Below are 16,077 nucleotides of genomic sequence, written 5' to 3' on the forward strand. Positions count from 1 at the left end.
GGCTCATCTTGTTCTTTTCTTTTTGCCTAAACAGGAAGCAGGCCTATTTTTTCCTAACAAATATATTTTAAACTACATACATTATATACTAGCTGTTTGCACTAACGCTCAGTACACAGTGGTCTGACTAATTTATTTGTAGAGTTACAGGGTGTTTTTCTTTCTCCTTATATGCACACTACACACTATGTGCAATTTTCAAAAGGTCTGTACTGAGAAAAACTCCTGTATAAGACCTATCTGTCCTCTGCATTTCTTTCTAGCAACCTCACAGCATCGTGCAGCGTCGCCTGCTGGAGGGAAACATCACGCGACTCAGAGGTGAGGGCCGGGACCTCAGCACCAGGGTTCGCTCCCCACTGGCCGACACCAAGGACGGACCTGCTGACACCGAGGAGAGGAGCGAGAGCACGGCTGACGACTCCACAGAGGAGAGGGAGTCTTTTGAGGAAAGTGAAAGGAGCCTACGGTCGGATGAGGAGGACGACAGCAGCGAGGCCGGAGCCAGACAGACAGCTGAGAAGCCCGAGGGCGGGGAGAGCTCGCCTGTCCTAACTGCTCTCATCATTCAGTGCAAGGTACTGAACCCTGCGTACTCAATCTACGCTCACCCACATTCGGTGCTCTGCTGAAACAAACTGAAAACAAAAGAGGAGACAAAGACCACACTACTCTGCTCCCATGACTCATCATTCAAAGCCTTCATTTACTTTCTCTTTACAACATATCAAAAGCTCTGCAGGACCCACAGACACCACTGAGTCACAGTGATTAAATAAGTCTAACCTGGTCAACACATCTGCATGCGCCCAAAACAGATTCAGCATATAAAAGAAAAAGTGCGCAGGGGCTTAAAAGTGTGGAGGATAAAATGATGGAGAGAAAGACAAAAAATGGTATAAAATCTTCAGCAGCAGGTTACCCAAACTTGTGTTTAACCAACATGGTAAGAAACAGATAACTCTCCACCTGGGGGCTAGTTTTTCCACTTGTACCCAACACTGGCCCTTGTAAAGCATAATTTGTAGTCCTAGGTTGAGTCATCAAAGAGCCTATGCCACTGTTTCATTTATACTCTCATTTTTCAGTGGTTCAGTGGTGGGTCTACAGTGTTTTCAGGAGGAAAACTGAGGTCATTGTGTTGATACTACCTACAACATTAACATAGTGGATAAGCTATATACTATTAGATTTTAACTCACTGGACAAGAAGCCTGTGCTAATCAGTGGACAGAATTTAGCACCATCTCATCATGGACATTATTATTAGCAAGGGCGTAGATTTGGTTTTGGCATTGGTGGGGACTGATGATTCAACCACCGAACTCTGCCCCGTTTCTTTTATTTCCTCCTTTTTGTCTTTGCTTCTTGATAAAAAAGGAGAAATATACTTGCCTACATATGCTATTCTACATGCTTTTAAACCATTTAAAATTACAATTAATAGTTTTATATAATGTTAAATTACAATTAAAAAAGTATTTTAGACTTTAGTTTATATTCCATATAAATCGGGTATCATACAAAAATAAAAATAGCTTCAAATACAATAATGACCCGCCAAGTCATCATCCAATTTCACCTGTGATCTTGTATCACCATTACTCTCTGAGCTTTGTGTTGGTTCTTCTGTCACCTGACAAATAGGACATACATGACAATAAGAATAAAATGTGTAGCTGCTTCAGTGTTTCTGTCAATTTGTGCAGATCTGGACTCATCAGTAATGTTTGTAGCATGAGTGCATTTTTAAAACCATTTGTGCAAACTGCACTACAAGGTGGAATATTTGCAAAATCATGACTACTTTGTGATATTTTGTCTCAAAAATTAACCCTATGAATATGTCAGCACATTAGGATGAAATTATTGTGTCACCAACATTTTAACGTTAGACATATAATTTTAACAGCCTCTGTAAACTAATATCCTGGCTTGCTCGAGGCTGCCGTTTTCTCTGACAGTTTCAAACAAAATTAGAAATCCTACTCTGAGACTGAGACAACTAATACTGCTGCCTGTTGTGCAGTTAGTTTACAAAACACGTTATTCATGGTTACATACAATTTTAGACTGATGTGGGCCAAAGCCTAGCGTAGCATGTAACGGTTTTATGACGGACACATTTTATGAGTGAACTTGACTTTAAGTGACTTACAGGTTTCTTTGAAAAATACTTCCTTATATCCAGGTTCTTCCTTTGTGCTGCCATCCTGCTCTCCTCCTTGCAGGTCCTTGCAGTGCAGGCTTGCCGCTGCTAAAACTAAACAGAGCTCCCTGAAAGGCACAGCCAATCACATTGGCCATATTTGTCACATGAGGTAGGACTCCGGTAGAGAACGTTCTGCACCGCTGGGTGAATGAGACGTTGACATATCGTCTTTTTTTTTTATTTCTATCGGTTTTGTTTTTCTTTACTCGGAGAGATCAAATTATTGGTGGGGACAATTCAATAACCGCTGGATATTGGTGGGGACATGTCCCTTCCATCTTTGCCAAATCTACACCCTTGATTATTAGAAGGCACAGCATACATTTTCATTGCTATGCAGATGATACCCAGCTTTACCTATCCATCGAGCCTGATGACACACACTGATTAGTTAAACTCCAGGAATGTCTTAAAGACATAAAGGGCTGGATGGCGTCTAATTTCCTGTTTCTGAATTCAGATAAAACTGAGTTTGCTGCACTCGGCCCTATAAATCCTAACATCTTATTTACAAGTCAATATTTTGGTTAAACCACCTTTATTCTTCAGCCTGAACTCTTTCAGGCAGCTTTACTCTCATTTTTTAAGTAGTCTTCAGTTATACAGTTCTCCAGGCTATGACTTCAGACAATCCCACACTGCTTCAATAATACCAAGGACGAAGCTCTGATTGAGGCTAATCCATGACTTTGTTCCATTGTGTTTTTTTCTATCCATGTTTGTTTTTACTGCATTGGCAGTGTGTTTAGGATCCTTTGTCACGTGGAAAAATGATCAAAACTTAAAATAGATTTTTTTCCTAAGTTTTTTGTTTTCTGTATACACAACAGTGGTTTATCTCTTGAGTTAGGTGCATTTTTTAAAATTATTTTTTAGACCAAGTAAAATTAATCTGGCCAGGTACAAGGACTGGACTGAAAATTAGTGAAAGACCCTGAGAAAGCCTGAAGAACTGTTGCTCAAGACCACTTAAAGAAATTACAAGAAAGTCCGGCTCGTTTAGAAGCAAAACATAAAGAAAGAGCGGCTTCTCAAAACTTTTACAGCGTCTTCTAGCTTGAGTGCCATAGCCATCATAGACTGGAAACAACTGAAAGGCACAGTAACACACTACGGGATTTATTGTTCCTTCTAGTTTAATTGTAGTAACACATGCGGCAGAATATTTCATACTTTGTCTATAACCGTTGGCTTGATACTATAATATTTTGCCCTTTTGAATTTGAATTTTGGAGAATTGTGGCCATGCATAACACCAAGGACATAACTGTATTTTATCCTTTGAAAGAAATCAATACAGAGATCAAACAGCTTCTCATCCCTGTGGGAGAATATCACACAGTTTCTCTAAGTCCACTTTTTCAGTGGATTCAGCGTTTTCACCCATTACTCGGTGTGCGTTTGCTGGGTTTTATCATCAACTTATTAAATGCAAAGTGTTCTTTAGTTACTTGTTTGGCTGCTATTTTTAAACCTCAGGGATGGGGAGGGATTATTGCACTACCGGCCTGAGACAAAAGAGCAGGTTTGTGGGTCTGCTGATAAGCCAGTGAGGACAAAGAAGCCTTGCTCAGTCAGCTCGGTCTGCATAGACTGAGAGGGATCAAAACAAGGTAAATGGAAAATCAACGTGTTTACTTCCAAATGGGGGAATATCCTCGGGTCAAGTAGATAAGGTATTGACTTATAAAGGAGATAACGAGGAGAGAAGGACAAGAGAACACTGGATGTTTGAAAATATGTCCAATATCTAAAACAGAAAGACTCTCTTTTCATGACATTAAAATACTGACTCCTTATTTACAAGATACAATTTAAAAAATGCAGGATGTTGTGTTCCTGTGAACTTGTACTGAGTATTTTTAGTTGTACTTTTATTTAAAACATCAGCAAATTATAGAAACTAACCATTCGAGTGTTTTTAAATGCCTTATTTTCTCAAGCTGACTGTCCTAGATTTGTAAGAGAGATGAAACAGATGACTATATTTCAGATTGTTGATGACTGGAAATTGCCCAAAGATTCTGCTACTAAAGCTTTACTTGATCTGAAAGTAAATCTGTTTATAAATACACCGAGAATCTTTGATATATATCTGCATCTTATGGTGGAAAATACCTAAAAAGAGCCTGATGCTCACTTATGGGGGTGGTGCCAGCACATTGCTTCTGCCATATGTTCTGTATGTACCTCATTAATCCAGTACTTTTCTTTCTTTCCATAAACATGGACATGTTGCATGAAATCACCTCAGAGGATGCTGAATGGGAAGAGGCCTTTGCAGACTGCAGTTCTAATAAACCATTACAATCTGCTGGCAAAAGATGAAACATGTCTTTGTGACATGAGGCGCCCTGCAGGCAGCAGGGCACCCGTGAGATAAAGAAAAGTACAAATGTCAGTGGAAATTGGGCCAAAAGACGCCTGCTTGCATTGCTACTGTAAAACTCTGGATTTAAAATCAGATAAGGAAATGTACTTAAATGCCCTTTTTGGTGGGTATAGGATGCAACTTTGTTCATATAAATCTATGTAATAATATAAATCTATCGCCAGGTGAGTTAGGTTAGCATAAATACTACAAGAAAATACAAAAAAGCGCTTAAAGTGGACTACAAGCAGCTGAGAAAATATGAGATAAAACAGGCTGTCAATGTTAATTAGGGCAAACCTCACATTAGCATGTAACATGTACTTTCAGGACAAAAGTTTGATGATTAAAAGACTATATTGATACATTGGGAATTCACTCATTTGCATTTTTGTTGGGCACATAATAACATGATGTTTTTCTTATTTTATTCTTGCATGTATAAACATTTATGCATTTATCAGATGTGTTAGCTGACCCAAGCTGCTAAGCTAGCTACTGTTAAGCTACAGTAGCCTTTTTAACTGCTGGCTTATTACACCATTGCAAAAAGTAAGTCTGTGAAATTTCTTCCCTCCTGGATATTCCACCATCAACTTTAAATGGTATTGTTGCAAAGTAGCACCTCAGTAATTAAACAGTAGATCATGTACAGTGAGGGGTTTCACAGTGTTGAGGTGCACACAGTGTATAAAAGCCACCCGCATTCTGCCTACTCAGTAACTGCAAACTTTCTGTGGCATTAATATCAGCATAAGGAATTGTGCTGGCAGCGTCTTGACATAGGTTTCCATTGTAAGGCAGCGCATGCAGGTGCAATGTATAGGAGACCCAGTGCTTTTGTCCATATAGAGTAACTCAAACAATAGAACAACACTATATTTTTTAACCATCTTAAAGAATTGGCGCAACAGCTGGAGCAGTTAGGTTCAAATTCTAATCAAATGATCCTATTTCCCAAATTGGGAAATTGTCCTTCTGACTTTGGTGGGTCCATGTGCTTTCAAAGTGGCATATGTACTGGAAAAATAAAATAAAAATTAAGGCCCCTAGGAAAAAAAACTGGGGGCCATGACTTGTTTTTTTGGAATTCTGAGAACATGATATTAAAATGAATAATAATTTTTAATTTTCATATTGTTGTTCTAACTTGAAGGATATTAGTTTGTGAACTGTATATTTTCCCCCACATCAAATACTTTGCTCTCCACACAGAGAGTTGCTTGGCCAATGTGTTAAATCTGCACTCCATGCATGTTTCTAAAAAAAATCATTGTCCAAACTGAGGAACTGAGATCTTTTGTCAGCAATTTGAGTCTAATATAGAGCTAATGGTTAACACCTCAAGACCTGTAATGGAGGTAATGAAGAATAATCTGGGTGGTTTATTTTTAACTGTATGAAAAAGCTAAACACCTGCAGCAACGGAGAGTCAGTACAGAGCAAGCTAAGCAGACAAAATAGCAAAAAACAACAGTGGAGTTAGAAATACTCCACTACTGGAATATTTGTTTTGTTTGCACAACCCAACCTGATTGAGAGTTGAAAGTACTTTTTCAGTTTGGCAGTCGTGAGCATATGGCAGCCAAAAAGATTCATTCAAAACAGGAGAGATCAGCGTTCTTTGTAATAAATTAGCGCCAAGTTATCTTAGTGAACTTCTCAAACCACATACTCCTGCTAGAACACTCAGATCTGCCACTCAACTACTTCTGACCCAACCCAGATCTCGACTGAAGTCCCGGGGTGACCGTGCGTTTGCTCTGGCTGCCCCGGTACTGTGGAATACCCTTCCTCTCGACCTCCGCGCATCTGATTCCATTGCACTGTTCAAATCACGATTAAAAACCCACTTATTCAATCTTGCCTTTCCCTCTAGTTAATATTTCTTTTATGATTTTATATCATGCACTTTTATGCTCATTTAAATTCTTGTTTGCTCTGTACCTGTTGCTTTCCTATGTATTAGTGACAGTTATCTGCTTGCATATTTAGTACTTGCTTTGGTCCTATTTCTATTATTCTCCTCCTATACTCTATTTTACTTGTTAAGCACCTTGGCATACCCTTGGTTTTTAAGTGTGCTTTATAAATAAAGTTTATTATTATTATTATTATTATACGCTCTCCATAGTTAATGTGCTAATGTGCTGTTCATGCTGGCTGGTTTCCTTGCACTGGTCCCAAAATGAAGCAGTAAAAAATAACACTGTGACACCAAAAATCACCCCTCTGTCTCCCCACAGTGCTGCGAGACTGAAGTCAAGGCATCCATCAACACCGGCAGCCAACACAACCACATCTCCACCTCCTGCTGTCAGAGGCTGGGGTAAGAAACACTCTAAACACTCACTGCACATGCACCTAATATTAGCATCTTAATTTATTCTGAGAAACACATCAGCTCTGTACAAATACTGAAGTGATTAAAAAAGTAACCAAGGATAGAAGAAAGGACACTTCACAGAAGAAGTAGATTTAAATAAATGAGCTTTAAAGAGAAATCTGAATGACAACATAAAGCTCTTAAGTTTCTCCAGATTGTTAAAGATGTGATCTTAATGTCGTCTTTAAACTTTCAAATATATAATAAAGATCTTTTTTTTCTGGTGGCTATTTCGTAATTTTCCTTAAGAAAAAGAAAATCATTTCCATTTTAAAGTAAGGAATCAGTTCTATGACAAAGTTACATTTTATCCCTACAAATATTGTGCAGCCGTTTACACCATGAGTTTGCCAAATGTGGATAAAGTTCAGGTTAATACCCGCATGCCTGTGTAGAATGTGGTTAGCGCTGAGAGACAGTTTAAAAAAACAAAAAGCACATACTCAGATTCTTTTGTTGGGCCATCTTTAGCTTTAACGACGGCGTAATTCTCCATGGCATTGCTTTAACGGGCCTTTTCAATGTCGCAACATTTATTTCTGTCAGAGTTTAATTAATTTTTTTTTAACCAAGCTCTTGCATTAATAATGGGAGAGTTGGACCTCAATGCAAAGACTTCTCCATCACATCCCAAAGACTCAGTGAGGTTATGGTCCAGACTCAATCCTTGCTCCCTGAACTATTCATTCATAATTGGAGCCAAGTGAATTCTTGCATTGTTATAGGAATAAGGGAAGAAAAAAAGTTGATGGAAGAACATGGTCATACATTTATTCAGGTAGTTAGATCGCTGAACCTAAACCTGATCAACTGAAGCAACCTCAGATCATAACACTGCTCCCACAGGCTTGTTCATTAAGCACCAGGCATGCTGGGAGCATCATGTCATCGACTTCTCTTCTTTCCCTGATGAGCCAATCACTCTGGAACAGGGTAAAAGTTATGTTCCCTAAGAATCTGAAGCCTTTTTTTTCTGATTAGCCTCACTGATGAGCGGTTTTCTTAAGGCTACATATTTTAGTCCCAATCCTCTGACTTGTCTTTGCATTACACATGTGGAAATCCTCTTACATTCACTCTTAAACGCAACTGTTGGTGCTTCTCTTGATTTTATGTATTGGAATTATATTTGTGTCAAAAGTATTGCTGCTAAAATGTGATATTGTACAACAGACTGAAGGAGTGCAGAGGCTACAGAACCTCCCTCTGAATCCTCTCGATTTGAAGATTTTTTTTCAGTGATAGCTTTCAGTACTTCCACTGCTACACAGGAAAAAAACCGTTTGATCGTTAATTCGGCAAACTTCATTTTCCAAATCGTAAACAAGTGTTTGTCTGCGAGTACGTGAATGTGAAAATCTGCTCCTCTGTTGCTTTTTATGATCCTAGTTAATAAAATCCCAGCAGCACCAACCTTTGATTGACATTTTAATAAAAATCAGATGCACTTTGTTTTTGTGAGGTGAAGCTGCTGTAGGTAGGTGTACTGACATGATACACCCACAAAGGCTGTTTTTGGACTGATGAAGATATTCTTCATTGTCGTCGTGTGTGTGCGTGTCTCTGTGTGTGCTGCTAGACTGGTGCCCAGACAGGCCAGTTCACCATGCGACGTGAACAGCTCGGTGACGGAGCTGCAGCTGCAGCTGGGAACACAGAGAGTCCAGTGTTCAGCTTACATTAAAGGTAAAAATATCACAGTGAAATCATGAATACCATTTCAAGATTTTTAAAGTTCACCACTGACTTAAACTGGATAACATTAGCTGTGTATGAACTCTTGATGCCAATAAATGAGAACTGAAGGTCTCACGTGTGTGGGTGGAGGTAAGTGTGGAGCAAATTTCACCAAAATCTATTAAACTTTTGGCACGATGGTTTTTAAGGAATAGAAATGCCGTGTTGCCACGGCTTTCATATCCCTTACAAATGCTCCCAATAACTCTTACCAAAAAAATTGTAAAAGAAATTGAAAAGATCTGTCAAAGTTCATTTGGAGGGGTAAGAAACCCAGATTATGTATGAAAACGTTACAGCTGCCCAAAGATAAAGGGGGTCTTGCCTTTCCTAACATTTTGCTGTATAACTGGTCATGTCAAAGTAGAGTTATACATGAATGGATCCACGCATATCTAAAAGAGACAGAGAATCCCCTTGAAGCCTGGACATGTTCGCCATTTAATCTCCTAAGCGAACTAGTGAGTAAATATATTAAAAAACATAACAAAGTAATGATTGATACTTACTTAAACACATGGCGTGATATGAATAAATACACTGAAAGTAATCCTATACTGAGTTATCTAACACCTTTTATAAATAATCGGTTGTAAATTAAGTGGCAACGATGATATTTTTTTGGATATATGGCGCCCGCTATTGGATTACTTACCTGATGATCTGAAGAAAACCATAGTGAGAGTGGCAGCCCCACTCCAATGGTGGGTTGAGTTTGTCAGGACAAATGTGTAAATGAGTGGTAGACCGAATTTGTTATTTCCTGCAGCACTTATGTAAATGCATTAGCTTCTCAAAACAGCTTCAACAGTTTCCTTGGTGTAGCTTTGTAGATAACATACAGACTGACATGAATCCTAACCTTGTTCCTAACTTTGCCGTTGTTGCAAAGTAGTTTGAGTGGAAAACTTGCCTGCAAACACCTGTCGCTTCCTGTGACTGGGGTCTAAGATAACCTTAAATAAACCCTGTTACAAGCTTAGCCTACAGCTAAGTAGTAGTAGTAAGTAGTAACTAAGTAGTAGTTACTTTTATTTCATTTTTTTTTTTTTATAAAAGGTTCAGGGGTGGTTTTAGGTGGATTTTGTTACCTTTGGACAGAGCTACACTAAATCTAAAACTAAAAACGCTGCTTCCAGCATGCAGCTATTAGTCTTCTCATCTGAGTCCCTGCAAGGAGCTAGAATCTGTTTTGTAAATGTTAATCTAGAGCCCTTAAGTCATGCAATTGCTCTTACTTTACTTACCTTTCCCTTGCTGTGAAAACATTCAGTCCTCACACAGACAAAAAAAAGACCGCTTGCTATTATTATTGTATTTTTTGTGGACTTTCTCCACCGACTCTAAATCCCTTATACCTGCATCCAGGGTCCTTCGTGTGCATTAAATTCTCACGTTGCCACCACCCACACAAGTACATATGCTTAACAGCGCTCATTAACACAGATGAATATGGAGCATGCTGATGACTTAACCTGGATTCAGGCTAATGAATGCATTTTCAGATGAGGTGTTAAGAAATGGAAGCAGCTTACAAAATGCACTGAAATGCAGTTTATGTATTTCTCTTCCCTCTGCCCTTATCTCTCTCCTCCTTTTCCTCCCTTTCAGAGGACGAGGCGTTCGAGCTGTGCCTGGGTCTGCAGACTCTTTTGGAACTTAAAGTAAAATCCTCATTTCATTTTCTCATATTTTGTGAGCCTTATCGCATCTTTTGATGTGTGCGTGGCCTTTTACAGACTCAGCTAAGCTGTAATGGTCACAAAGCTTTAAATAACCAAAAAGAGGAGAAGAAGAAATATTCTCATAGAACTGAACATGTAAGGGGGAAATATGCCGGTTCTTATTGCATAAGGGTCGTGTTGTTTTTATAGCACAGCATTTAATCGGGCGCCCGCTGTGCAGATAAATCCCACATGAGGAGATTCTGGACATTCTGTGATGTGAAATGTTTAATATTCACATTTGAAATATGACATCTAAATCCAATCACAAGACAAGCTGGCAGTTTGAGAGCAGTCCTTCGTTTATTTCAGCTTTACATAATCAGGCAACTAGTTATCTCCTGGAAGATCTAATTAAAGTGAGACTTCAGGGTGTGAAAAGAACATGAGCTCCTATTTTGTAGATCAGCCCTGAAGGACTGTGTGAGGTAAGATGAACATTTTAGCTCCGAGCTCATTCCGGTGTTTAGCTTTCCCTGCAAATATTCATAAGCAGTGTTAGTAATTGTGATTAATGACCTGCACCAGCACAAATGTAATATAAAAGCTGCTTAACAGAAGGACGAAGAATAAAACATCCCTGCTTTCATAAATCAATGTTCCAAGTCTTTTTGTTTTCATAGAGAAAGTGTTAGACTGCACTTTAAATTTCAATTCATTATCATTCATTTTTCAACTTGTATGACATAATCAAGTTCAATGATAGGGAGGCTTTATGGTCAACCAACAACAGAAGAATCAGAAAAATGAAGCAAATTACTCAATAAAAACACAACAAAATGAATGGATATTTATGGTATAATTCCCATTACACCGTATAAAGTTCGATACTGGATTAATGCAGATCTCACTACCAGCTTGTTAACCTTTCCTTTCACGCTTGCTGCTATCTTTATGTCACAAATCACCCCTGACATTTGTCTCCACCCACTCAATGGAGCTAATCATGCCGAAAATACGGGGGCCTGTTTCAGAAACGTTCCACAGGTTGCCCTCCAGGTCTATTTTTGACTTAAGTCATATCAAAGATGGAGTAAATCTGTGCCCAAAATGCAGCTTCCTGGTTTACTTTCAGCTGAATTTCATTTGTTGAACCCAGTAATAGCCAATACATTCTCATCGAAGGGGTGTCACATGATGCCACTTTGCCTTTTTGTGCCTTGGTCACTAGAAAAAAAGTATATTCCCTGACCAGTTGGCGAGTGGTTGCAAAAACAGTGCTGTGTCGAAGACCTTATGATTACTGCTGCTGCAACCAAGACATTTAAAAAGGTGCAACTTTTACTTTAGAGATGGCAAGTAGTTGCAGACAAGCCTGTATCTTCCATGTGACCTACAGGCTGCAGCATTCTGTTAGGAACCAAAGCAATTAATGAGATTTCTTTTTATGCAGCACTCTGTACCTCTTTGTGACCAGTTTCACCTAGCAACTGCTGGCAACCTCCAGCAACGACTTGTCAACTGGTTGGGGAATAAGCATTGTTTCCATAGTGACCAGTGGTTGCCATGGGGTTCCAAACTTGTTTCTAAGACTCACAGCTCTGGCTTTGAGTTCAGAAGCCACAACACCGACTTTGCTTCTGATCAGAAGAAAACTGGCGTATAGGGAGAGGGAAGGGACCTACAGCTGCTTTTTTCAGAAGCTGATTATTTTGGATATGAATCATGCAAAACTACTCTAGCAGAATTTAAGAATACACACAATTTTCCATCTTAGATTATTAAATTGAAATATATCTGGAGGTATTAAGTGCAATAAACTATCCAACTTTTCATGTGTGTTGTGAAACAAGATTGGCCACCTGTGGTTAAATATTTAGCGTACTAATTATGTCTCCCCATGTGACTCCTCTCATAGTGCTGTTTGGATCTGAGCAGTCGGGTCCTGAAGCTGCAGGGCTGCGGTGAGGATCTGCCCTTCCTGAACCCCTTGACCGACAGCCAGTGCCAACACGACACCAACGAGAACCTGTGAGATCGACTCCGCAGCAGGGACCACGTCCTCCTAAAGCCTATTCGGTTGCAGCAATGCGGCACGATGCTGTTCATGTCTGGGCTGTGGGGTCACCGTGTCTCTCACTGCCAGAACATGGATGAGCATTCGCATCAGTCGTGCTTGAGTTTACATCTTTGTGTTGGTAGAATTAAGACATTCACCATGATTATCTCTTATATAAAACTAGTCTAGTAAACAGAGGAAAATCCAGTCTTGTAAGTTTAATCATTCTTTGTGATTAGACTATATATTCAAACCAATTTGTCTGCTGAGCTGTTCAAATACGCCAATGCACTAAAAGGGAAAACCATAATAATCCTTAAAGTGATTTTTTGTGGAATATTTTGTGATTTAACTGTAAAAATACTTTGAGTCATAGAGTGAATGAAAAACAAGTTAATTGTGAAGTTAAACAACTTCACTTAAGATATTCTTAAAGGAATAATTTTATATTTCGAAATGTTTAGCAACAACATTAGCCTATCAGCACCATTAAAACTCACTATTTAACATATTACAGCTAATTTCTGAAGACCATACGAACACTAAATGTACAAAATAAAAGTTGTACGTAATATAAAGGCTGACAAAAACGAATATAAGCATATTAAAGTTTTTTAAAGCTTTTTATAGATGAAACCAGATTGCTCATTCAACCTAACTTTCTTCTAGCAAATACTTTAGCAACTGATCCAAAACATTAGTCATACTCTAGTATTTATCAACTATGTGTGTTGACCATTTATTTGAAAAGCTATTAAGACTGATCCACTTAGACAGGCGTCCACCGCTTACACCATCTGTGACGTTTAGCTAGAAACATCAAACCATTCTTTCATTTTCCAATAAATTTGGCAAAATAATGATTGTGTTTTTCAACCACTCCAAGTTTTAGCTCTTTATACATAAGTTTCAGTTTATAAAGTTAATGTTTATTTTAAAGTTGTTGTTTTTTTTAGTTCAATTCTTTACCTAAATATTTGATTTAATATCAGTAACTTTACCTGGTTATGTATAACTTAAAGCTATTGGCTTTGAATTGCTATGAATCTGTTTCAGGTATTATCAATTTATTTTATCAGTTTTGCTAACAAATAATCACAGTTGTGCACAAAAACAGTATTTCCATTGTTTGTTATCTTAACTGTCTGCAAATGCAAAAAACATAGTATACCGAACAGTTTCTGATGCATAAACAGCAATTAAACAGCATAATATTTTTCCCCAAATCCTCCTCCAGCAAAACTTTCACCTACGAGGGGAAAACCCCTGCTCCCTCAGTGATATAATAATTTCCGTGTATCTACCTAAATTGAATGGTTACTGAACCATAGTCATTCAAAAGACACAAAGAGTTTGACATGTTCAAGAGATATAGTCATAGAAAACTGAGAAATACAAACTGATTATTTCATGTTAATCTCAAAATTTTCAAATTTTAGGAAACAAAAGTAAAAAATGAAAATGTGGGAATTTTGCATATTATGTCACATTTATCCTCAACTGTAATAATTACATAAATGCTTTATTTCCACTCTTTAGCCATTTTTAACCTGTTATTCCACAGCTGTAGCTACATAGTTTTCCGCCATCTATCCCTAACTTGTACCCATCTGTTTGCTCATTATTTTTAACTAACAGTTTCCAATAGTTACGCATGTATTCAGCAAAGTGCACATTTATTTCCACTTATTTTTAATCTTTATCTGCACTCCTTAAACTCTATTGGATGATATAGCTTTATTCTTTCAGATGGTCCTGTGTGTAAGAAGAGCGTCAAGCTAACAAACGTCCACTCCTATCTTACCTCGTACCCCTGGAATCAGTGGATTTAACATATTGCCTTAACATGTTCATTAGTGAGGCTTTAATTGGTGCTGGAAGGCTTCTTTTTCTCACCTTTGGACCAAGCCAGGCTGGATTTTGTAAATCAACATTTCCTGCCTTATATTTATCAGACAGAGCGGTGTCAGACTTCTCGCTGTCATCAGTATGCTGTATGAAGCTGTATTAAGCACATTTCCCAAACTACATTTAAGACACGACACGCCTCATATAAAACAAAGAGAGTCTTCAAGCTATTTCCTGAGTGTTAAAAGAAAATGTTGAGAAGCTTAGGATTCTAGTGTAATTAAGTGTGGATCAGGCTACCTCCTTAAAAGACACGGACCGGTTCTCATAGAGAATTTCAAGAGATCCAAGGAAACATTTCTTAAGTAGATATATTTAGCTTTGTAAAGTCCCTTCATTCTTTTTTTTCCCTCATAAAGAGACTGATTTGGTTATGTTTTCCAAGAGCACACTTTCCAGCCCATCACGATGGCCTAGACTGAGTTATGGTAGTTCCCTATAAATCCCCTCATATAAAAATAGACTTAAGGCCAGCCGGTTAAATATATCAAGAGTCAGAAATATCAAAACATTCCATCTGCATGACTTTGTAAAGTTCTGCCTTTGTATAAGTCTGCATGTTTATGTACTAGTCTGATTGTGTCATGTTGAAAGTCTGAAGGGGATGGATGTGTGTGTTATAAGCACAGCAGGGTTTTCTGCCATCTTATAACAGCAGCTCCACGTGGGAAAAAAGTGGAACAGGTCCCATCATCCCCAAACTGGTACAGCGAGCTCCGGTCAGAACAAGCTGCCAAAAGCCGACCCCCGCTGCCTTCCCTTTCTGACTCTTTCAGGAGATTTTAACCACTCGGCTAAGGCTGCACTTGTGCCAAGGCACCTCTTCAAGCTTATCTTCATTTAGGCAACTGATCTTCTTTGTGTATTTGCCACCATTTTTTGGCTGATGTTATTCACTCTTGATGCCTCATGTTTGCTGATTTGCCTCCCCACTACAGTGCCACCTGCCTCTCTTGTATGTGTTTTCATAGTGTGGAGAGTAAGGAAGCTGCCTCAGATGTGCTCACCGAAAGCACCATCATGCTCTGCTTTAACAACACTCGAGCTGCGCCACGCTTTTTGACCGTGCTACAGCAACCATCTAGCCTATTCTTGGTGGTCAGATTGGAAATATTTGTTTCTCTTTGTTGTATTAGTGACCTTCCTATGACGTGTGAGAGGAATCGATGTATGACAGAAATTTATTTTTGGTGTTTTTCTTCTTCTGGACAGTATTTTCTCTGCCTAATAAAGTATGTATTCTGGCTAGCTTGGCATTCATAATTTTATGACAAGGAGACACAACACAGAGGAGTGATGAGCCTATTTGGAAAAAAATCTCAGCAGACTGGCTGTGGGAGGACTCCACTAGACAGACCAGCCTGAACACTGATTCCCATGTTCTGCAGTAGCTAGACACCCATGTATGTGCCCTTCACTGCTACATCTTGCTAAATAAAGAAGCATGTCATGTTAGAATAGAGGAAGCAGATGTTCCCACAGCACCAGGGGCCTTTGACAGTTGATTGGCCTGAGCATTGAAGGTTCCCATCTTGCTGCACTGCCCTTTTTTTCCATGACAGAGACCCAAGCCAATTCCCATTGAATATGTAGTAAGATCAAGTCCTTTTAGCTCTATAGCACGAGACAAAAACATTTCAAGTGTTTTTAAAGAAAACCAGAAGAAAGACAGAAGTCTTTATATCTGAACTGAGAGCTGTGTCTCTGATGTTTTATAGATAATTGTTTCTTTTAGAAATT

The 16,077-nt window shown here is 38.7% G+C and overlaps 1 protein-coding gene across 2 annotated transcripts in view; it reads left to right on the forward strand.

Annotated features, from left to right (window-relative positions):
* The window catches only part of nrip2 (nuclear receptor interacting protein 2), a 48,393-nt gene extending 32,808 nt beyond the window's left edge, over positions 1-15,585 (forward strand). For both annotated transcript variants that reach the window (XM_026147097.2, XM_080291432.1), the window contains exons 2-6: positions 264-578; positions 6,830-6,912; positions 8,549-8,655; positions 10,318-10,370; positions 12,289-15,585. In XM_026147097.2, the coding sequence (XP_026002882.1) occupies positions 264-578; positions 6,830-6,912; positions 8,549-8,655; positions 10,318-10,370; positions 12,289-12,405 (675 nt within the window). In that variant the 3' untranslated portion in view covers positions 12,406-15,585. The remainder of the gene's footprint in view (positions 1-263; positions 579-6,829; positions 6,913-8,548; positions 8,656-10,317; positions 10,371-12,288) is intronic.
* Positions 15,586-16,077: the final 492 nt, after the last annotated feature.

Source organism: Astatotilapia calliptera, chromosome 17 (genome assembly GCF_964374335.1).
Source record: "Astatotilapia calliptera chromosome 17, fAstCal68.1, whole genome shotgun sequence".
Taxonomy (NCBI): Eukaryota; Metazoa; Chordata; class Actinopteri; order Cichliformes; family Cichlidae; genus Astatotilapia; species Astatotilapia calliptera.